General features: G+C 40.4%; 1 protein-coding gene across 2 annotated transcripts in view; it reads left to right on the forward strand.

The window, feature by feature from the left end:
- Positions 1–7,122: 7,122 nt before the first annotated feature.
- EFCAB5 (EF-hand calcium binding domain 5) overlaps positions 7,123–23,577 on the forward strand; it is a 96,070-nt gene continuing 79,615 nt past the window's right edge. For both annotated transcript variants that reach the window (XM_088828446.1, XM_088828448.1), the window contains exons 1-3: positions 7,123–7,167; positions 7,542–7,604; positions 10,601–10,682. In XM_088828446.1, the coding sequence (XP_088684572.1) occupies positions 7,123–7,167; positions 7,542–7,604; positions 10,601–10,682 (190 nt within the window). The remainder of the gene's footprint in view (positions 7,168–7,541; positions 7,605–10,600; positions 10,683–23,577) is intronic.

Below are 23,577 nucleotides of genomic sequence, written 5' to 3' on the forward strand. Positions count from 1 at the left end.
GTGACCCCAGGGACTGCAGCACGCCAAGCCTCCCTGTTCATCACCAACTCCCAGAGTTTACTCAAATTCATGTCCATTGAGTCAGTGATGCTGTCCAACCATCTCATCCTCTATTGTCCCCTTCTCCTCCCACCTTCAATCTTTCCCAGCATCAGGGTCTTTTCAAATGAGTCAGCTCTTCGCATCAGGTGGCCACAGTATTGGAGTTTCAGCTTCAACATCAGTCCTTCCAATGAATATTCAGGACTGATCTCCTTTAGGATGGACTGGTTAGATCTCCTGGCAGTCCAAGGGACTCTCAAGAGTCTTCTCCAACACCACACTTCAAAAGCATCAGTTCTTCGGCACTCAGCTTTCCTTATGGTCCAATTCTCACATCCATACCTGACTACTGGAAAAACCATAGCTTTGGCTATATGGACTGTTGTTGGCAAAGTAATGTCTCTGCTTTTTAGTATGCTGTCTAGGTTGGTCATAGCTTTTCTTCCAAGGAGCAAGCATCTTTTAATTTCATGGTTACAGTCACCATCTGCAGTGATTTTGGAAACCAAAAAAATAAAGTCTGACACTGTTTCCCCATTTATTTGCCATGAAGTGATGGGACCAGATGCCATGATCTTAGTGTTCTGAATGTTGAGTTTTAAGCCAACTTTTTTACTCTCCTCTTTCACTTTCATCAAGAAGCTCTTTAGTTCTTCTTCACTTTCTGCCATAAGGGTGGTTTCATCTCCATATCTGAGGTTATTGATATTTCTCCCAGCAATCTTGATTCCAGCTTGTGCTTCATCCAGCCCAGCGTTTCTCATGATGTACTCTGCGTATAAGTTAAATAAGCAGATGACACCACCCTTATGGTTTATTGTGATCCACAGAGTCAATGGCTTTGGCATAGTCAATAAAGCAGAAATAGATGTTTTTCAAGAACTCTTTTGCTTTTTCAATGATCCAGCAGATGTTGGCAATTTGATTTCTGGTTCCTCTGCCTTTTCTAAATCCAGCTTGAACATCTGGAAGTTCATAGTTCATGTACTGTTGCAGCCTGGCTTGGAGAATTTTGAGGCTCCAGGAAGGATGTCTACAAAATTGGTGATGGTACCACCTCTGTGGGTCAAGTTGAGACTGGTGTTTTCAAGCCTGGTATGGTGATCACCTTTGCTCCAGCATTACAACTGAAGTGAAATCTGTTGAAATGCACCATGAGGTTTTGAGTAAAGCCCTCCTTGGGGTCAATATGGGTTTCCTTATCAAGAACTTGCCTGTCAAAGATGTTTGTTGTGGTGATGTGACTGGTGACAGCAAAAATGACCCATGGATGGAAGCAGCTGGCTTCACAGCTCAGGTGATTATCTCAGACCAGCCAGGCCAAATCAATGCTGGATATGCCCCTGTGCTGGACTGTCAGCTCACACTCTTGCAGGTTTGCTGAGCTGAAGGAGGTAATTGATCATCATTCTGAGAAAAATCTGGAAAGTGGCCCCAAATTCTGGAAATCTGGTGATGCTGCCATCACTGATATAGTTCCTTGCAAAACCCATGTGTATTGAGAGCTTCTCTGACTATCCTCTTCTGGGTCATGTTGCTGTTCATGACATGAGACAGTTGCTGTGGCTGTCACCAAAGTAGCAGACAAGAAGGCAGCTGGAGCTGGCAAGGTTACCAAGTCTGTCCAGAAAGTTCAGAATATTACCCCCAATACCTGCCACCCTCATTTTAATCAATGGTGGAAGAATAGTCTCAGAACTCTTTGTTTCAATTGGCCATTTAATAGTAAAAGACTGGTTAATGATAACAATACATCATAAAACCTTCAGAAGGAGAGGAGAATGTTTTCTCAACCATTTGCTTTATATGTGGCAGTTTTAAGTTAGTTTTTAAAATCAGTGCTTTTTAATGGGAAAGACCAAAAATCTGTCACAGAATTTTGAGACCCACTGAAACAAAGTTTAATGAGAAAAAAAAAACGTTGAGGAGCTGATTGTGGTGAGTTTTGAGGAAAATGGGTATCCCCTTGCAAGGCAATTGCCCCAGATGAGATTATTATAAAATTTTCAATTAAGAGAAGGATAGTTTTTACAAATGTTCCTTCAATCACTAAGTTGTGTCCAACTCTTTGTGACCCTTCAGACTGCAACACGCCAGGCTCCTCTGTCCTCCACTGTCTCCTGGAATTTGCTCAAATTCACATCCATTGAGTCAGTGATACTATCGAACCATCTCATCCTCTGCTGCCCCCTTCTTCTTCTGCCTTCAATCTTTCCCAGCATTGGGGTTATAAAATACAGGAAGACAAACTTCTTTCACTGACAAAAAAAGACTCAAAGTGACTCATAAGTTTTTTTTTTTTTTTGAACAAGATTCTCAGTTTATTTCTTTTTTTGTTGTTGTTGTTTTGTTTTTTTATTTTTAAGTAATTAATTTATTTTTTATTGGAGGCAAATTATTTTACAATATTATATTGGTTGGTTTTGCCATACATTGACATGAATTCGCCCCGGGTTTACATAAGTTCCCCCTCCTGAACCCCCCTCCCACCTCCCTCCTCCCTCATAAGTTTGGAACTATCAGTCTCCCTTGTCCAACTAAATGACCCCCTACCAGATTTCAGTGTACTCCTTCCCAATCAGTGCCCCAATTTTCACCTAAATATCTTGACTGGGATTTGAATTCAATTTAATATTTTAATTCTGCAACCCATAATTCTTGATTAATTGATCCCTTTATCATTATAAGATGACCTTTTTGTCTCATTACAGTTTTTAGCTTAAAGTCTATTTTTTCTGATATAAATATAGCCATCTCTGCTCTGTTTTGGTATTCAGTTCGGTGGAATATCTTTTCCCATCCCTTCTCTTTGAGCCCATGTCTGTCCTTAAAGCTGGGTTTCCCAGACGGTTCAGTGGTAAAGAATCTGCCTGGTGACGCAGGAGACGCAGAAGAGGCGGGTTCAATCCCTGGGTTGGGAATATCCCTGGAGTAGGAAATGGCCACCCCCTGAAGTATTCTTGCCTAGGAAAATTCCATGAACAGAGGAGACTGGTGGGCTGCAGTCCATGGGGTTGCAAAGAGTGAGACATGACTGAGCACGCACACACATCTTTAAAGCTGATGTGACTCTCTTGTAGGCAGCATATGTGTGGGTTTTGGATTTTTTTTTATCTATCCAGCCACTCTATGCATTTTGATGGAGAATTTAATCCATTTTATTGATAGATGAGGACTTATTCATCTTATTAATTGATGTCTAATTAAATGTCATCTTGGGACTTCCCTGGTGAGTGGCTGAGACTCTGCACTCCTAAAGCAGGCGTGCAGTTTGATCCTAGTTTGATCCTAGTCAGGGAACTAGATCCCACATGCTGAAACTAAGAGTTTGCATGCAGCAACAAAGATGGAAGGTCCCAGGTGCCACAACTGAGACCTAGTGCAGCTTCAGTTCAGTTCAGTTCAGTCGCTCAGTCGTGTCCGACTCTTTGCGACCCCATGAATCACAGCACGCCAGGCCTCCCTGTCCATCACCAATTCCCGGAGTTCACTCAAACTCATGTCCATCGAGTCGGTGATGCCATCCAGCCATCTCATTCTCTGTCGTCCCCATCTCCTCCCGCCCTCAATCCCTCCCAGCATCAGACTCTTTTCCAGTGAGACAACTCGTCGCATGAGGTAGCCAAAGTATTGCAGTTTCAGCTTTAGCATCAGTCCTTCCAATGAACACCCAGGATTGGTCTCCTTTGAATATATATATATATATTTTTTTTTTTTTTAAGGTGAAAAAGTTATCATCATTCTCTCTTCCCCCAGTGTTTCACACTGGCAGTCTTTGCTGCCTGGGTCAACTTTTTTAAAACATCAATTCATCACATCTTGTCCTATGCTTAAAATGCACAAAATAAAATCTAAATCCCTTGATTTATTGTGAATAACTCTTTACAGTTGAAAAATTACGTTTTGGCATCATCTTCTGCCACTTTCTATAATATAACTATGCTCTGCTATGAAAGCTTCAAATACTTTTCAAACTTTCATTCCCTAGAGTGTAATGTTCCTTCTGCCTCAGATACTCTTTCCCCCCTCCTTTATACACACAAAAAGTCTTATTAGTCACTTAAAATCCAGCTTGGAAATTTATTTTTCTGTGAAAGCTTCTCTGACCTCCCTGGGTAAATTAATTGCCTTGTGTTCCTTAACATTTGTATATGCCTCTACTTTTGTCCTTACAGATGGTAATGCATCTGTTTATCCCGTTTTCTCTCACCAAACTAGGAACTCTTCAAAAGCCGGTCTTATCCATCTTTTTTAAAAAATATTTATGTATTTATTTGGCTAAGCCTGGTCTTAGTTGTGACATGTGGAATCTTTAGTTGTGGCATCTGGAATCTAGTTCCCTAATCAGGTCCCCTGCATTGGGAGCACCAGAGTCTTAGCCACTGGACAACCAGGGAAGTCCCTTATCCATCTTTTTAAGCCCAATGTCTGCCTGCATATAGAAGGTCCCTGCTGCTGCTGCTGAGTCGCTTCAGTCATGTCCGACTCTGTGCGACCCCCTAGACAGCAGTCCATCAGGCGCCGCTGTCCCTGGGATTCTCCAGGCAAGAACACTGGAATGGGTTGCCATTTCCTTCTCCAATAGAAGGTCCCTAGTGAACGTTTATTGAGTTGAATTTATCTGGGTGCATCTAAACAAAACCAATTTGAAAAGAAATGGGGAAGAAGTTTTCTAGCAGGAGACGGACACAGTAAACAAAGCAGCCTGTGAGAATGCATTATTGGGATCTGGCAAAGAAATCGATTTTATCTTATTTATTATTTATAAATTGCTTCAAAAAGACTTTGAGACAGCTATTTTTAAGTGTTCAACACTGTTGTCTCCAAAGGCAGTACATTGGGTTTATTCGAGCAGAACATATGTTGCTAAAAAGAAAGTGAATACTCTAGCACATTATACACGTGTTCAGTCGTGTCTGACTCTGTGACGCTGTGGATTGTAGCCCTCCAGGCTCCTCTTTCCATGCGATTCTCCAGGCAAGAATACTGGAGTGGGTTGCCATGCCCTCCTCCAGAGGATCTTCCCAAGCCAGGGATCGAACCTGCATCTCTTGTGTCTCCTGCACTGGCAGATGAGTTCTTTAACACTGGCACCACCTGAGTAGCCCCTGAAAGTGAAAGCGAGGTCACTCAGTTGTGTCTGACTCTTTTCGACCCCATGGACTATCAGGCTCCTCCCTCCATGGGATTTTCCAGGCAATAGTACTGGAGTGGGTTGCCATTTCCTTCTCCAGGGGATCTTCCCAACCCAGGGATTGAACCCGCATCTCCCTCATTGTAGACAGATGCTTTACCGTCTGAGTAGCCCCTGCTGCTGCTGCTAAGTCTCTTCAGTCGTGTCCAACTCTGTGCAACCCCACAGAGGGAAGCTCACCAGGCTCCCCTGTCCCTGGGATTCTCCAGGCAAGAACACATGATAAATAAACCATTTCACATTAAAAAGTCCATGGATTGTAACTTTCCTAGAGGCAGAAGCCATGTGTATAATTTACTTTTTATGCAGCACCTAGCTACACAAACTATTAAATGATTTTTGGCACAACAGTGATTTTGATCATCTGTGACTGAATCTGTGGTCGTTTGCAGTGAAGAAGGGGAGGTGGCAATTATCCATTTTTATTGCTTAGTATAAATAGGAAAAGGGGTACGTCAAGGTTGTATATTGTCACCTTGCTTATTTAACTTATATGCAGAGTACATCATGAGGAACGCTGGGCTGGAAGAAGCACAAGCTGGAATCAAGATTGCCGGGAGAAATATCAATAACCTCAGATATGCAGATGACACTACCCTTATGGCAGAAAGTGAAGAGGAACTCAAAAGCCTCTTGATGAAAGTGAAAGAGGAGAGTGAAAAGGTTGGCTTGAAGCTCAACATTCAGAAAACAAAGATCATGGCATCTGGTCCCATCACTTCATGGGAAATAGATGGAAAAACAGTGGAAACAGTGTCAGACTTTATTTTTTTGGGCTCCAAAATCACTGCAGATGCTGATTGCAGCCATGAAATTAAAAGACGCTTGCTCCTTGGAAGGAAAGTTATGACCAACCTTGATAGTATATTAAAAAGCAGAGACATTACTTTGCCAAGCAAGGTCCATCTAGTCAAGGCAATGTTTTTTCCCGTGGTCATGTATGGATGTGAGAGTTGGACTGTGAAGAAAGCTGATCGCCGAAGAATCGATGCTTTTGAACTGTGGTGTTGGAGAAGACTCTTGAGAGTCCCTTATACTGCAAGGAGATCCAACCAGTCCATTCTAAAGGAGATCAATCCTGGATGTTCATTGGAGGGACTGATGCTAAAGCTGAAACTGCAATACTTTGGCCACCTCATGCGACGAGTTGACTCACTGGAAAAGACTCTGATGCTGGGAAAGGTTGGGGGCGGGAGGAGAAGGGGACGACGGAGAATGAGATGGCTGGATGGCATCACCGACTCTGTGGACATGAGTTTGAGTGTACTCCGGGAGTTGGTGATGGACAGGGAGGCCTGGCGTGCTGTGATTCATGGGGTCGCAGAGAGTCGGACACGACTGAGCGACTGAACTGAACTGAACTGAACTGATGAATAAACAAACCAGATAAATCATATTCCTCTCAGAACTCCCCCCTCCAAAAATACTTTTTAGCAAGGTTATTATTCTAATGTCTGTCTTTTTCACACAAATGAGGTAGCCAAAAGAGTTTCACTTCATTTCACTTTGTAATTTCAAAAATTAATGACGATGATGATAATGTTTTAAAAATTCAATGGCATTACTGTTGCTGGTTTGTTTGTTTGTTTTAACGCTAGTAGTGATGACTACTGTGGTATTCTCCTGTTTCCCTTAACACTGGCCTAGTACTAACCTAGCTTCGGTCAGTAACAACAGTAGTAACTGCAACACAGTGTGGGAAGTTTACCGGCTGAGAACTCACTGCCATTCAGCGGAATGGTGGGATGAGCTGGGGGTGGGGGCGGACTTTGATCTTTCAGGGCAGTTTGGGTTGTTTGTTAATGTTTTCTTTCCCTCTTTTTGAAATTAATACTAGTCTGGTAATATTTTTCCTTACCATTTGGTGATAACTTTTTGTGGTCCAGATGAGTGAGTCAGCACCTCAAGAGGAACCTACTACACCTGCTCAGGTATCTGGTCTGCATAGTTTCTAACCATTTAACCATGAGAGGATTTGTGATTCAATTTGGGAAATTGAGATGCAATGTCATATACTCTCAATGAATTTATTTCTCTTTTTAATTGCATTAAGTTTTGACAAAAATGGGGTCAACTAATAGTTAAGTCACAGTGGCCTGCTTCCAGTTGCTTGGTATTCTTGGTATATAACAGGTCTGTTACTGTTTGAATTTTTTAATACAGCTACTCTATGTGATTTTACTTGGTATGATGTTGACTCTTGTGAATTTTTTACATAAAAAAGTTTGCTATGCTAGAGTATAAAACATTAATTTTATTTCCAGCCCCTATTGGATACCATTTACTGAAACTATATCCATTTCAGGAAAATGGAAAAGAAGACAAAGAAAGGAACCAGGAAGGAAGTGAAGCAGAAGAGCCTATTCAGGTAGAGTTTTCATGAATAATCAGATGTTAATGCTGGAGAGTAACTAGAGAAATTAATTTTCCTAGGTGAAAAAAAAAAAAGGTGTGGGTATTCAAAAAGATAAAATGGCAAATGGGAAAAAACAAACCCATGTTGATCATTAAGCTGAGTCAGTTTCAGGAAACTTCCACAGAGAGGTAAATTATTTGTGAAGAGCTATTATGACTTGGAAAGGAAATGGCAACCCACTCCAGTGTTCTTGCCTGGAGAATCCCAGGGATGGCGGAGCCTGGTCAGCTGCCGTCTATGGTGTCGCACAGAGTCGGACACGACTGAAGCGACTTAGCAGCAGCAGCAGCATTATGACTTTATAGAAATGGTATGGACTTAACAGAAGCCGAAGATATTAAGAAGAGGTGGCAAGAATACACAGAAGAACTGTACAAAAAAGATCTTCATGACCCAGATAATCACAATGGTGTGATCACTCACCTAGAGCCAGACATCCTGGAATACGAAGTCAAGTGGGCCTTAGCATCACTACAAACAAAGCTAGTGGAGATGATGGAATTCCAATTGAGCTATTTCAAATCCTAAAAGTTTATGCTGTGAAAGTCCTGCACTCAATATGGCAGCAAATTTGGAGAACTCAGCAGTGGCCACAGGACTGGAAAAGGTCAGTTTTCATTCCAATCCCAAAGAAAGGCAATGTCAAAGAATGCTCAAACTACTGTACAATGGCACTCATCTCACATGCTAGTAAAGTAATGCTCAAAATTCTCCAAGCCAGGCTTCAACAATACATGAACTGTGAACTTCCTGATGTTCAAACTGGTTTTAGAAAAGGCAGAGGAATCAGAGATCAAATTGCTAACATCTGCTGGATCATTGAAAAAGCAAGAGAGTTCCAGAAAAACATCTATTCCTGCTTTCTTGACTATGCCAGAGCCTTTGACTGTGTGGATCACAATAAACTGTGGAAAATTCTTCAAGAGGTGGGAGCACCAGACCACCTGACCTGCCTCTTGAGAAACCTGTATGCAGGTCAGGAAGCAACAGTTAGAACTGGACATGGAACAACAGACTGGTTCCAAATAGGAAAAGGAGTACGTCAAGGCTGTATATTGTCACCCTGCTTATTTAACTTATATGCAGAGTACATCATGAGAAATGCTGGGCTGGAAGAAGCACAAGCTGGAATCAAGATTGCTGGGAGAAATACCAATAACCTCAGATATGCAAATGACAAAACCTTTATGGCAGAAAGTGAAGAAGAACTAAAGAGCCTCCTGATGAAAGTGAAAGAGGAGGGTGAAAAAGTTGACCTAAAGCTCAACATTCAGAACACTAAGATCATGGCATCTGGTCCCATCACTTCATGGCAAATAAATGCGGAAACAGTGGAAACAGAGATTTTGGGCTCCAAAATCACTGCAGATGGTGACTGCAACCATGAAATTAAAAGATGCTTGCTCCTTGGAAGAAAAACCGTGACCAACCTAGACAGCATACTAAAAAGACTTTGCCAACAAAGGTCCGTCTAGTCAAGGCTATGGTTTTTCTAGTGGTCATGTATGGATGTGAGAGTTGGACTATAAAGAAAGCTGAGTGGCAAAGAATTCATGCTTTTGAACTGTGCTGTTGAAGAAGACTTTTGAGAGTCCCTTGGACTGCCAGGAGATCTAACCAGTCCATCCTAAAAGAGATCAGTCCTGAGTGTTCTTTGGAAGGGTTGATGTTGAAGCTGTAACTCCAGTACTCTGGCCACCTGATGCGAAAAGCTGACTCATTTGAAAAGATCCTGATGCTGTGAAAGATTGAAGGCGGGAGGAAAAGGGAATGACAGGATGAGATGGTTGGATGCCATCACCGACTCAGTGGAGATGAGTTTTAGTAAACTCTGGGAGTTGGTGGTGAACAGGGAGGCCTGGCGTGCTGCAGTCCATGGGGTTGCAAAGAGTTGGACATGACTGAGCGACTGAACTGAACTGTTTATGACTTTATAGGTAAAATTTGCTTTCTAAAATCAGCACTGTTATCCTTCATATGACAATCACCAGTTATTAGGGGAACTTCACTATCATTCTGAAAATGTAATTTCCAAATTAACCATTTAAGTAACTTTGTGTTCAAATAAATAGAAGGCTTCTATGAGGAAAAATGTTTTAGAGAAAAGGGGAGGCAAGTGAAAATAGTTATATGGATTCACCATTAAGTTGACTAATGTGAGTCTTAAAATATTCTATTACCACCCTTTAGAAGTATATCAGGGAGTTCCCTGGATGGTCCAGTGGTTAAGAATCTGCATTGCAATGCTGGGGACATGGGTTTGATTCCTGTTTGGAAATCTCAGATCCTACGTGCCTTGGAGCAACCAAGCTCAAGGGCCATAACTAGAGCACCCACGTGCAGCATGTGCCACAACTGCAGAGTCCATGTGCCCATAAAGATCGCACATAACACAATAAAGATTCCATGTGCTTTGACTAAAACCAGCATAAATAAATATTCTAAATTAACTTTTAAAAAAGTGTACCAGCATGAGTACAAAAAGCTATTTTACCACCATTTATTCATAAAGCTAAAGTTTACTTTCCTTAATGAAGATGAAAATGTTTTTCTCTCCCTCGCAAACTTGGAAAGTGATTCTAATAGTCAAAGAAAACAGCAGCATTTTCAAAGGTTCAAAGGTTCGATTTCATTCCGCTGTGGTCTCAAATTATGTTTTTAGAAAGTATTGTATAATTCAGGATTAATGTACATCTGGAATAATATTCTTAGCCTATTTCTTTGTTAGCCATAGGAAGATATGATGACATGGTGAACCAATGAATGTATCAGATAGACTGTGATTACTGCTTTGCTTCTAATACACAGCATTAAATCCTAGGAAAATCAAGGAGGAATGTTTGGTAATTTTTACAAGGAATTTATCTGCGTTCTTTCATTGGGAGAGCTGATGCAACTTTGATGAAAAGCAATTTATTTTTTAACTGGTGTTTCTTTTCTCCTTTCAGTATTCACAGAGTGTATCAGACAGTTCAGCATTAGGCACCTGCAGCAATGTGACAGGAGCAGCAGCAAACAAAAAATCCCAAGGTAGAGAACTAGCTTTTCGTCTTCACGCCAGAATGTAAAACTATTACGAAGTTTACATTGGGGATGGATTCTTCAAGAGTTTGCCTTTCAAAAATACAATACCAGGAATGAATATACACACACATACTTTTGTTATTGTTCAGTTGCTCAGTTGTGTCCGACTCTTTGCAACCCCACGGACTACAGCACGCCAGGGTTCCCTGTCCTTTACCATCTACCAGAGCTGGCTCAAACTCATGTCCATTGAGTCTGTGATGCCATCCAACCATCTCATCCTCTGTCGTCCCCTTCTCCTTCTGCCTTCAATCTTTCCCAGCATCAGGGTCTTTTCTAATGAGTCGGCTCTTCGCATCAGGTGGCCAAAAGTACTGGAGCTTCAGTTTCAGAGTCAGTGCTTCTAATGAATATTCAGGGTTGATTTCCTTTAGGATTGACTGGTTTGATCTCCTTGCAGTTCAAGGGACTCTTAAGAGTCTTCTCCAACCCACAATTCAAAAGCATCAATTCTTCAGCTTTTTGCCTTCTTTATGGTCCAACTCTCACATCCATACATGACTACTGGAAAAATTGTAGCTTTGACTATATGGACCTTTGTCAGCAAAGTAATGTCTCTGCTTTTTAATACGCTGTCTAGATTTGTCATAGCTTTTCTTCCAAGGAGCAAGCGTCTTTTACGTACATACATATATATGTGTGTATATATATATATATATATATATATATTTTTTTTTTTTTTTTACTACGGCATGCGACGTGTGGAATCTTAGTTCCCTGACCAAGGATAAAACCCAAGCCTCCTGCAGTGGAAACACCTAGTCTTAATCACTGGACCACCAAGGAAGTTCACCCAGGGATATTTTAAATGCAATTTGGGAAATAGTCAATGTGGGAGAACTGGGTTATCCCTGGGTTGGGAAGATTCCTTGGCAAAGGGAGCTACCCACTCCAGTATTCTGGCCTGGAGACTGTATGTCCATGGGGGTCACAAAGAGTCAGATACAACTGAATGACTTTCACTTTGAAATATATTCCCTTCAGACCTACTGTACAGCATGTGCAACTTACAGCACATGGAACTCTACTCAATGTTACGTAGCAGCCTGGATGGAAGGCAGTTTGGGGGAGAATGGATACATGTATATGTTTGGCTGAGTCTCATTTCTGCCCACCTGAAACTATCACAAGGTTGTTAATTGGCTGTACCCCAATACGAAATAAAAAGTTTAAAGAAAAAAATGTATTCCCTTTACTTTCTATTGATACTTTTGAAGCAACTTTATCAATCTTGTATTTAAAGAGAAAATTTACCTAAGAGTGGACTGACACATAGTAGACAACCCATAAATACAAAAATCTAGTGATTCTACTGGAGAAGGACATGGCAATCCACTCCAGCATTCTTGCCTAGAGAATCCTGTGGACAGAGGAGCCTGGTGGGCTGCTGTCCATAGGGTCGCACAGAGTCAGACACAACTCAAGCAACTTAGCATGCATGCATGCATGCATTGAAGAAGGAAATGGCAACCCACTCCAGTGTTCTTACCTGGAGAATCCCAGGGACAGAGGAGCCTGGTGGGCTGCTGTCTATGGGGTTGCACAGAGTCGGACACGGCTGAAGTGACTTAGCAGCAGCAGCAGCAGCAGTGATTCGACCTTCCTGTTGTTTTTCTATTTCTTCTTTTTACCTCTGTACTTGACAACACATTTGTTCTGTTTGCCTTTCAGCCCAATCCTTAATCCAAATTCTACATGATTATGCAGGTTGAAAATTTATATGATCAAAAGGCAACAACTAAATAGGCAAGATAGTCATCCCTTTTACTACTGTTCTTCTAATTTTAGATACTTCGTGAAATCCTATACTACATAAATTTTTCACAATATTTAAAATTTAACAATTTATATTTTAGTTAATTGAAATTCTTTTGAATTTAGTTTACAACTATCAAGTGTTTAATATGTGCTAGGCTGAACTATAATAATAATTATTAAAGCATTTTCTAAACTATAATTTGCTATATAGATGCTAGCTATAACTTATAGATGCTTACTCTTCTCCAAAGTATTTTTCTGTGTTTTAAACCAATTTAAAAAATTATTTACTATTTCTTCTTATTAGTTCATATTATAATACATACACATGAAGTATCAAACTATTCAGCATTTATTTTACCTTTATTATAAACTTTCACAGTTCACTAACTTTTAAAAAGTTTCTTGGCAAGTCCTTCCCTCTCTGCCCCCTACCACCAGTTTCCTGATTTTGCTTCCTCCTTACTCCCTACCTCCACCACCACTACCCCATAAATCCCTTTGCCTTTACCATACTCACATGGACCAGGTTTATAAATAAACTCTCATTTTAAACTTGCTAAACAGAATTGTGATCTAGGTAATTTCCTATAAATTTAATTAGGTGTTCACTTTAATCAGTTTATGGCCAAATCTGTACCTGCAAATCACATGTGTATTCCATCCTTTAATTTATTGCCTCTCTAGAAAACATGTCAAGAATTTATGGTCTTTCCTGTTCTCATACTTTGAATTTGTTACTGCTTTATAATGTATGATAGAGGGAAATGTGTTGTTTGAGTAAGTCTGTTCATCCCAGTATATGATATACTTTGAAACTATTGCAGTGGCTTATTGCAATATCAAATGCAATGCAATGTATTTATTTATTCAGTGATCACTCACTATTAATTTTAATATTCTAGAAATGGCAACCTACTCCAGTGTTCTTGCCTGGAGAATCCCAGGGACGGGGGAGCCTGGTGGGCTGCCGTCTATGGGGTCACACAGAGTCGGACACGACTGAAGTGACTTAGCAGCAGCAGCAGCAGCAGATCTCCCTTTGTAAATATGTATGTGTTTGTGTATGTGTGTGTGTGTGTGTGTAATAAGTGGGAAGAGGAACTGTTATTCCAATTTCAACACATCAAAAGAAGTGTTTTTATCTTTGTTATATGCTATGCTGTGCTTAGTTGCTTCAGTCGTGTCTGACTCTTTGTGATCCTGTGGACTGTAGCCCTTCAGGCTCCTCTGTCCATGGGATTCTCCAGGCAAGAGTACTGGAGTGGGTTGCCATCCCCTCCTCCAGGGGATCTTCCCAACCCAGGGATCAAACCTGGTCTCCTGCGGCTCTGCATTGCAGGCATAGTCTTTACCACTGAATCACCAGGGAAGCCCATCCTTGTTATATACTTGTCAAAATAAAAATGATGTTATTTTGCCAGGAAGCTCCCAGAATACACTCAAATACTTGTCTCTGCATAGAAAATATTGTGTCTAAGTGTACCATGTGAATTCCTCATTTCTTTCCCTGGTTATTACATTTTTCAGGCTATGAGCTCAACTTGTGTTTTGAGAAATTTTATTTCTTTTTTATTGATTTGCTCAACTTTATTCTTATTACACAGCCCTAAGTTTTAAAAAATTCTCCAGGAAAATACCTTTTCCTATAGCTATTGAATTTTAATGCCAATAGTTTTAATAGTGCTTCTTTTCCTCCTCTCACAGTAGTTTTTCTATATTATGTACAAATGTTAAGAAATCCTGACAAGATCTAGCCAGCTGAGCTTCAGGCAGGACCTGTGTTTTAAGAGAACATGGCACATATGTTGAGTAGCCCTGCTGGGTCAATTTTCACCAGTTTAATCAGCAGCCAGTCCCTCTAATGTTGTATGCCTTCTGTGAAGAGAGAGTCTGCCAGAGCTTATTATAATGTGAATTATAATTCCTTCCTATTTGTGTCCTTAAATAGAGTTGTGCTGAGGCCATGCCCAGCAGTGGGCCAGGTACTGAGTGCAGAAAATGATGAAAGTCATGTATAAAATCATTGGACCTTTCAGAATATGAATAAGGAATTTTTTGTGTTTCTGCTTCTTTAATTGAAAGCATTTGTGCCTGTAGTGCCTGAATAGGACTTTGTATGTTAGAAGGTGGGTTAATACAGAAGTGAAGATGTGCGTGTTGGGTAAGTATTTGAAAAGCTCTTAATTCCACAGAAGTTTAGAAAATCCTGAAAAAGAATTTCAGTGCTTAGCATAGTGCCTGGCACTATGACATCAGTACATACTCACTGAGTGAATACGTAAATGAATCAATCTATCTGTAAAAGGTTTAGGAATATATAAACATAGGCTGCTGCTGCTGCTGCTGCTAAGTCACTTCAGTCGTGTCCGACTCTGTGTGACCCCATAGATGGAAGCCCACCAGGCTCCCCCGTCCATGGGATTCTCCAGGCAAGAACACTGGAGTGGGTTGCCATTGTCTAGAAGGCAATGTTGCCAGTGTTCTTGCCTGGAGAATCCCATGGACAGGGGAGCCTGGTGGGCTGCAGTCCATGGGGTCGCAAAGAGTCGGACACGACTGAGCGCCTTCATTTTCACTTTTCACTTTCATGCATTGGAGAAGGAAATGGCAACCCACTCCAGTGTTCTTGCCTAGAGAATCCCAGGGACGGGGAGGCTGGTGGGCTGCCGTCTATGGGGTCGCACAGAGTCCGACACGACTGAAGTGACTTAGCAGCAGCAGCAGCAAGCATAGGCTAAAAAGCCCAGTATTTGCTTGAAACTGTATTCAATTAAACTCCTTAATTAATTTTCCATTGGGGCGGTGCTGTAATTTATGAATTCAGAGATCACCCAATCAAAGGACTGCTACTGACAGGCTTATTCAGAATCCTGATTTACTGACCCTGCTATTGGTGTGTCTCCTTTTATTTTCTTGGTTTTATGGCTTTAAGAGAGAAGTGTTTGACCAGAGTTGTAACCAAACACACTTCTACTTCCATTCTGCATGTTGGTGGGGAGAGAGCAAGCACTAGGTTTATTGCTTAGCAACCTGTAATACCAAGCACCCTAGAGGCGCACTAGCAGTCTGCAGCAAAGATAAGAGAATGCCTTAGTTCATTTGTAAGTTTACAAATGAGCCATGCAGATGGCTAGATATTAAGTTGCTATATGTCTGGAGGAGGGATATCTGCCTTGGGTTAGGCTGGAGGAAGGATATCTGCCTTGGGTTATGCTGGAGAGGTTAAAAGGCAAGAGAGACTGCATTTTTAAATTTTAAGTTATGTAAGATAGATTTTTACCGCTCAAATTGAAATTTTAATAATACATCCTTCTTTAAACTCTTCTTCTTGTAGTTTCTGTGATTCTAATGTATCCTGTTTTTCTCCCAACTCCATAGTCACTCTCGGACTCCTGTGTAAATTAAATGTACTTTATCTGCCTATTCTTCTAAAACGTTGCACAAAATTCCTTTTATGGTCCTCTTCTCACTCTAGATACTCTGAGTGAGCTCATCCAATAATAATAACAGTAATAATGACTATAAATGCTTTAGGATATATGTGTTATATATATATAATTTCATATATGTATATGTATAATTTTCTCATCATGATTAACCTACAAAGTATAATTATATTCCCATTTTATAGAAATAGTCTAAGTTTATTAGATTATTCTATAAGGAACATGACTACTATATGTTAGAGCTGAAATTTGAACTCTGATACCTCTTATTCCAATGGCTATAATATTTTTTAACACAGTGTTTACTAATTCATCAAATACTTGAGTGCTTACTATGTTTCTGGCCACTGTTCTAACCACTGCTAAGTAAGAATTCAGTAGTAACCAACACGGACAATATATCTTCATTCAGGAGTCTTAATTTCGAAAGGTGGGTTAAAAAAAGATTATTCTTCCTAAAAGATCTATGGGTTTAGCCAGTGTTGTAAGGCAAATAAGGAATATAAAAATTAGAAAAGTTATAAAGGAAAAAATAGAAATATCTTTTCTTTTTAGCAGATGAACAAAGCAATCAATGTAAGTTTAGCAAGGTTTCTGGATACAAAGTCAATATACAAAAACAATTATATTTCTATTATACATCAGCAACAAATAGACAATGAAAATTTTAAGATCCAATTTTAATGTCTTCAGTTCAGTTCAGTACAATTCAGTCACTTAGTTGTGACCGACTCTTTGCAACCCCATGTATCACAGCACACCAGGCCTCCCTGTCCATCACCAACTCCAGGAGTTCACTTAAACTCATGTCCATCGAGTCGGTGATGCCATCCAGCCATCTCATTCTCTGTTGTCCCCATCTCCTCCCACCTCCAATCCTTCCCAGCATCAGAGTCTTTTCCAGTGAGTCAACTCTTCGCAAGAGGTGGCCAAAGTATTGGAGCTTCAGCTTTAGCATTAGTCCTTCCAATGAACACCCAGGATCGATCTCCTTCAGAATGGACTGGTTGGATCTCCTTGCAGTCCAAGGGACTCTCAAGAGTCTTCTCCAGCACCATAGTTCAAAAGCATCAATTCTTCGGTGCTCAGCTTTCTAAACTCCAACTCTCACATCCATACATGACCACGGGAAAAACCATAGCCTTGACTAGATGGACCTTTGTTGGCAAGGTAATGTCTCTGCTTTTTAATATACTATCTAGATTGGTCATAACTTTCCTTCCAAGGAGTAAGTGTCTTTTAATTTCATAGCTGCAATCAGCATCCACAGTGATTTTGGAGCCCAAAAAAATAAAGCCTGACACTGTTTCCCCATCTATTTCCCATGAAGTGATGGGACCAGATGCCATGATCTTTGTTTTCTGAATGTTGAGCTTCAAGCCAACCTTTTTACTCTCCTCTTTCACTTTCATCAAGAGGCTTTTTAGATCCTCTTCACTTTCTGCCATAAGGGTGGTGTCATCTGCATATCTGAGGTTATTGATATTTCTCCCAGCAATCTTGATTCCAGCTTGTGCTTCTTCCAGCCCAGCGTTTCTCATGATGTACTCTGCATATAAGTTAAATAAGCAGGGTGACAATATACAACCTTGACGTACTCCTTTTCCTATTGGGAACCAGTCTGTTGTTCCATGTCCAGTTCTAACTGTAGCTTCCTGACCTGCATACAGGTTTATCAAGAGGCAGGTCAGGTGGTCTGGTACTCCCATCTCTTTCAGAATTTTCCACAGTTTATTGTGATCCACACAGTCAAAGGCTTTGGCATAGTCAATGAAGCAGAAATAGGTGTTTTTCTGGAACTCTCTTGCTTTCTCCATGGTCCAGCAGATGTTGGTAATTTGATCTCTGGTTCCTCTGCCTTTTCTAAAACCAGCTTGAACATCTGGAAGTTCACGGTTCACATATTGCTGAAACCTGGCTTGGAGAATTTTGAGCATGACTTTACTAGCATGTGAGATGAGTGCAATTGTATGGTAGTTTGAGCATTCTTTGGCATTGTCTTTCTTTGGGGTTGGGATGAAAACTGACCTTTTCCAGTCCTGTGGCCACTGCTGAGTTTTCCAAATTTGCTGGCATATTGAGTGCAGCACTTTCACAGCATCATCTTTCAGGATTTGAAATAGCTCAACTGGAATTCCATCACCTTCACTAGCTTTGTTTGCAGTGATGCTCCCTAAGGCCCACTTGACTTCACATTCCAAGATGTCTGGCTCCAGGTGAGTGATCACACCATCGTGATCATCTTGGTTGTGAAGCTCTTCTTTGTACAGTTCTTCTGTGTATTCTTGCCACCTCTTCTTAATATCTTCTGCTTCTGTTAGGTCCACACCATTTCTGTCCTTTAGTGAGCCCATCTTTGCATGAAATGTTCCCTTGGTATCTCTAATCTTCTTGAAGAGATCTCTTGTTTTTCCCATTCTGTTGTTTTCCTCTATTTCTTTGCACTGATTGCTGAGGAAGTCTTTCTTATCTCTCCTTTCTATTCTTTGGAACTCTGCATTCAGATGCTTATATCTTTCCTTTTCTCCTTTGCTTTTCGCTTCTCTTCTTTTCACAGCTATTTGTAAGGCCTCCTCAGACAGCCATTTTGCTTTTTTGCATTTCTTTTCCATGGGGATGGTCTTGGTCCCTGTCTCCTGTACAATGTCATGAACCTCCATCCATAGTTCATCAGGCACACTATTTATCAGATCTAGTCCTTAGATCTATTTCTCACTTCCACTGTATAATCATAAGGGATTTGATTTAGGTTGTATCTGAATCGTCTAGTGGTTTTCCCTACTTTCTTCAATTTAATGTCTTACAACCCCCTAAATATCTCAAAGTAAGTCTAACCAAAAATGAACAAAACCTCTACACTGAAATATAAAGCATAATTAAAAGAAATTAAAGATGACCTAAATAAATGAAAATATATACCTTATTCATGAATTAGAAGGTTTAATGTTGTTAAGACAGAAGTGCTTTCTCAACTGACCTCTAGCTTCACTGTAATTCTAATAAAAATTTATGCAGGGTTCTGTATGTGTGTCTGTGTGTTTATAAAATGACAATTTGATTCTAAAATTTATGTAGAAGTACAAAAGACCCAGAAAAGCTAAGGAACTCTTGAACAACACAGCTAGAGGGTTTATATTTCTAAATGTCAAGATTTAGAGTTAAGTAACAAAAATTAGGACAGTATGACATTGGCATAAAAGTAGACAAGCCAATGGAACAGAGTCCAGTTGAAAATCCTGTATTGAAAACAATAATGATGCCAAAATGCAAAATATGTATTTTTGAGTTCTACCTCACCCCACACGTGAAAACAAATTCTGCAGGTATTATAGGTGTAAATGTGAATGAGAAAATAGTAAATAATTTTAGAAGAACACAGGAGAATATTATCACAGTTTGGGGGTAGACAACAATTTCTTAAGCAAAACACAAAAGATGCTGACTATAAAATAAATAAATGAGGAATGGACACGTTAAAATTAAGAATTTTATTTTTGTTCATTAGAAAACACTTCTGTTCATTAGAAAACACCATTAAGAGAGTGAAAAACCAAGCAAAATATGAGAAAAGATACTTACAACACCTAAGTTCATCAAAGGTTTTTAATATAACTATGTAGAGAACTCCTACAAATCAGTAAGACAGACAACCCAATAGAAAAATGGACGATAGCTTTGAACAAATACTTCATCAAGAGAGGATATTCAAATGCCTGTAAAGAGAGGGAAATGTGTTTTAGTTCATTTGTCACCAGGGAAATGCAAATTAAAATCATGAGATAAAACTATGTGTTCTGCAGAATAACTGAAATAAAAGACAATACCAAGTTGGCAAGGATATGGAATACAAGAATTTTCATACATTGATGGTCAGTTCAGTTCAGTTCAGTCACTCAGTCGTGTCCGATTCTTTGCGACCCCATGAATCACAGCAAACCAGGCCTCCCTGTCCATCACCAACTCCCTGAGTTCACTCAAACTCATGTCCATTGAGTCGATGATGCCATCCAGCCATCTCATTCTCTGTCGTCCCCTTCTCCTCCTGCCCCCAATCTCTCCCAGCATCAGAGTCTTTTCTAGTGGGTCAACTCTTCACATGAGGTGGCCAAAGTATTGGAGTTTCAGCTTTAGCATCAGTCCTTCCAACGAACACCCAGGATTGATCTCCTTTAGAATGGACTGGTTGGATCTCCTTGCAGTCCAAGGGACTCTCAAGAGTGTTCTCTGACACCACACTTCAAAAGCATCAATTCTTTGGCAATCAGCTTTCTTCACAGTCCAACTCTCACATCCATACATGACCACGGGAAAAACCATAGCCTTGACTAGACAGATCTTTGTTGGCAAAGTAATGTCTCTGCTTTTCAATATGCTATCTAGGTTGGTCATAACTTTCCTTCCAAGGAGTAAGCGTCTTTTAATTTCATGGCTGTAATCAGCATCCACAGTGATTATGGAGCCCAAAAATATAAAATTTGACACTGTTTCCCCATCTATTTCGCATGAAGTGATGGGACTAGATGCCATGATCTTAGTTTTCTGAATGTTGAGCTTGAAGCCAACTTTTTCACTCTCCTCTTTCACTTTCATCAAGAGGCTTTTTAGATCCTCTTCACTTTCTGCCAAAAGGGTCATGTCATCTGCCTATCTGAGGTTATTGATATTTCTCCTGGCAATCTTGATTCCAGCTTGTGCTTCTTCTAGCCCAGTGTTCCTAATGATGTATTCTGCATATAAGTTAAATAAGCAGGGTGACAATATACAGCCTTGATTGGAACCAGTCTGCTGTTCCATGTCCAGTTCTAACTATTGCTTCCTGACCTGCATACAGATTTCTCAAGAGGCAGGTCAGGTGGTCTGGTACTCCCATCTCTTGAAGAATTTTCCACAGTTTATTGTGATCCACACAGTCAAAGGCTTTGGTATAGTCAAGAAAGCAGAAATAGATGTTTTTCTGGAACTCTCTTGCTTTTTCCATGATCCAGCGGATGTTGGCAATTTGATCTCTGGTGCCTCTGCCTTTTCTAAAACCAGCTTGAACATCTGGAAGTTCACGGTTCCTGTATTCCTGAAGCTTGGCTTGGAGAATTTTGAGCATGACTTTACTAGCGTGTGAGATGAGTGCAATTGTGCAGTAGTTTGAGAATTTTTTGGCATTGCCTTTCTTTGGGATTGGAATGAAAACTGACCTTTTCCAGTCCTGTGGCCACTGCTGAGTTTTCCAAATTTGTTGACATATTGAGAGCAGCACTTTCACAGCATCATCTTTCAGGATTTGAAATAGCTCAACTGGAATTCCATCACCTCCACTAGCTTTGTTCGTAGTGATACTTTCTAAGGCCCACTTGACTTCACATTCCAAGATGTTTGGCTCTAGGTGAGTGATCACACCATCATGAATATCTTGGTCATGAAGATCTTTTTTGTACAGTTCTTCTGTGTATTCTTGCCACCTCTTCTTAATATCTTCTGCTTCTGTTAGGTCCATACCATTTCTGTCCTTGAGCGAGCCCATCTTTGCATGAAATGTTCCCTTGATATCTAATTTTCCTGAAGAGATCTCTAGTCTTTCCTATTCTGTTGTTTTCCTCTCTTTGCATTGATTGCTGAGGAAGGCTTTCTTATTTCTCCTTTCTATTCTTTGGAACTCTGCATTCAGATGCTTATATCTTTCCTTTTCTCCTTTGCTTTTCACTTCTCTTCTTTTCACAGCCATTTGTAAGGCCTCCCCGGACATCCATTTTGCTTTTTTGCATTTCTTTTCCATGGGGATGGTCTTGATCCCCGTCTCCTGTACAATGTCACAAACCTCTGTCCATAGTTCATCAGGCATTCTATCTATCAGATCTAGTCCTTAAATCTATTTCTCACTTCCACTGTATAATCATAAGGGATTTGATTTAGGTCATATCTGAATGGTCTAGTGGTTTTCCCTGCTTTCTTCAATTTAAGTCTGAATTTGGCCATAAGGAGTTCATGTTCATAAGGAGCCACAGTCAGCTCCTGGTCTTGTTTTTGCTAACTATATAGAGCTTCTCCATCTTTGGCTGCAAAGAATATAATCAGTCTGATTTCGGTGTTGACCATTGATGGTAGAAACGTAAATTGGTACAATTTCATAAAATTGTTTGGCCCTATTTCTAAGGTGAATATATATATACCCTGCTGCTGCTGCTGCTGCTGCTAAGTCACCTCAGTCGTGTCCGACTCTGTGTGACCCCATAGACGGAAGCCCACCAGGTTCCCCCTTCCCTGGGATTCTCCAGGCAAGAACACTGGAGTGGGTTGCCATTTCCTTCTCCAATGTGTGAAAGTGAAAAGTGAAAGTAAAGTCGCTCAGTTGTGTCTGACCCTTAGTGACCCCACGGACTGCAGCCTACCAGGCTCCTCCATCCATGGGATTTTCTAGGCAAGAGTACTGGAGTGGCTTGCCATTGCCTTCTCCGATATATACCCTACGATCAGCATTTATACTTCTAGGTACCTACCAAGATAGATGAATGTATATGTCTACCAAAGACATGTAGAGGAATGATCATGGCAGCTTTTTTGTAATAACCAAATCTGGAAAGTATTCAAATATCCTGTCAGCAGTAGAATGAATAGAAAAAATTGTAGCATGTTCACATAATGTAATACTATGAAGCTACTGCCAGGCAACGTGGATAAAAGTAGTTAAGTTATTGAGCAAAAACAGGTACAATAGAGCACATGTTGTATGATTCCATCAATATGAATTCAAAAACAGATATTATTAATCCATAATGTTGAGAGTCAAGGGAATGTGACCAGAGAGAGGGAGGAACGGGAAAAGGCCTAGAAGGAGAGGGGGAAAGAGAGAGAGATAGGAAGAGAGGAAGGAAGGAAGGAGGAAAGCAAGGAAGGGGAAGGGAAGGGAAGGAGGGAGGGAAGGAGGAAGCAAAGTGAGTGTTACCTTTGAAGGAACGTTGTGATTGAAAAGATAGCATGAGAGGGATTCTGAAGTCTTGGTGAGGCTCTTTTATCTTTTTTTTTAAATATGGTAAAATATATACAATGTTTATCACTTTAACTATCTGGAATTGTGCAACTCAGTGACATTAAATGTATTCACAGAGTTGATTCACAGATCATCACCATCTCTACTCAAGACTTTTTCATCATCCCTAACAAAAACTCTGTACCCATTAAACAGTATTTCCCTCTTCCCCTCTTCCCTCACCCCATTGTGATTTCTATTCTACCTTCTGTCTATGAATTTAGCTACCTCATGTAAGTGGAACCATATAATATTTGTCCTTCTGTGTCTGGCATATTTCACTAAACATAATGTTTTCAAAGTCCATCCATGTTGTTCAGTTCAGTTCAGTTCAGTCGCTCAGTCGTGTCCGACTCTTTGTGACCCTATGAACTGCAGCACGCCAGGACTCCCTCCATCACCAACTCCTGGAGTCCACCAAAATTCATGTCCACTGAACCAGTGATGCCATCCAACCATCTCATCCTCTGTTGTCCCCTTCTCCTCCTGCCCTCAATCATTCCCAGCATCAGAGTCTTTTCTAGTGAGTCAGCTCTTCTCATCAGGTGGCCAAAGTATTGGAGTTTCAGTTACATATATCAAAATTTCATTTTTCTATGGATGAATTTCTGTTTTT

This window comes from Moschus berezovskii, chromosome 20 (genome assembly GCF_049115385.1).
Source record: "Moschus berezovskii isolate FMDL1 chromosome 20, NW_MosBer_1.0, whole genome shotgun sequence".
Lineage (NCBI taxonomy): Eukaryota > Metazoa > Chordata > Mammalia > Artiodactyla > Moschidae > Moschus > Moschus berezovskii.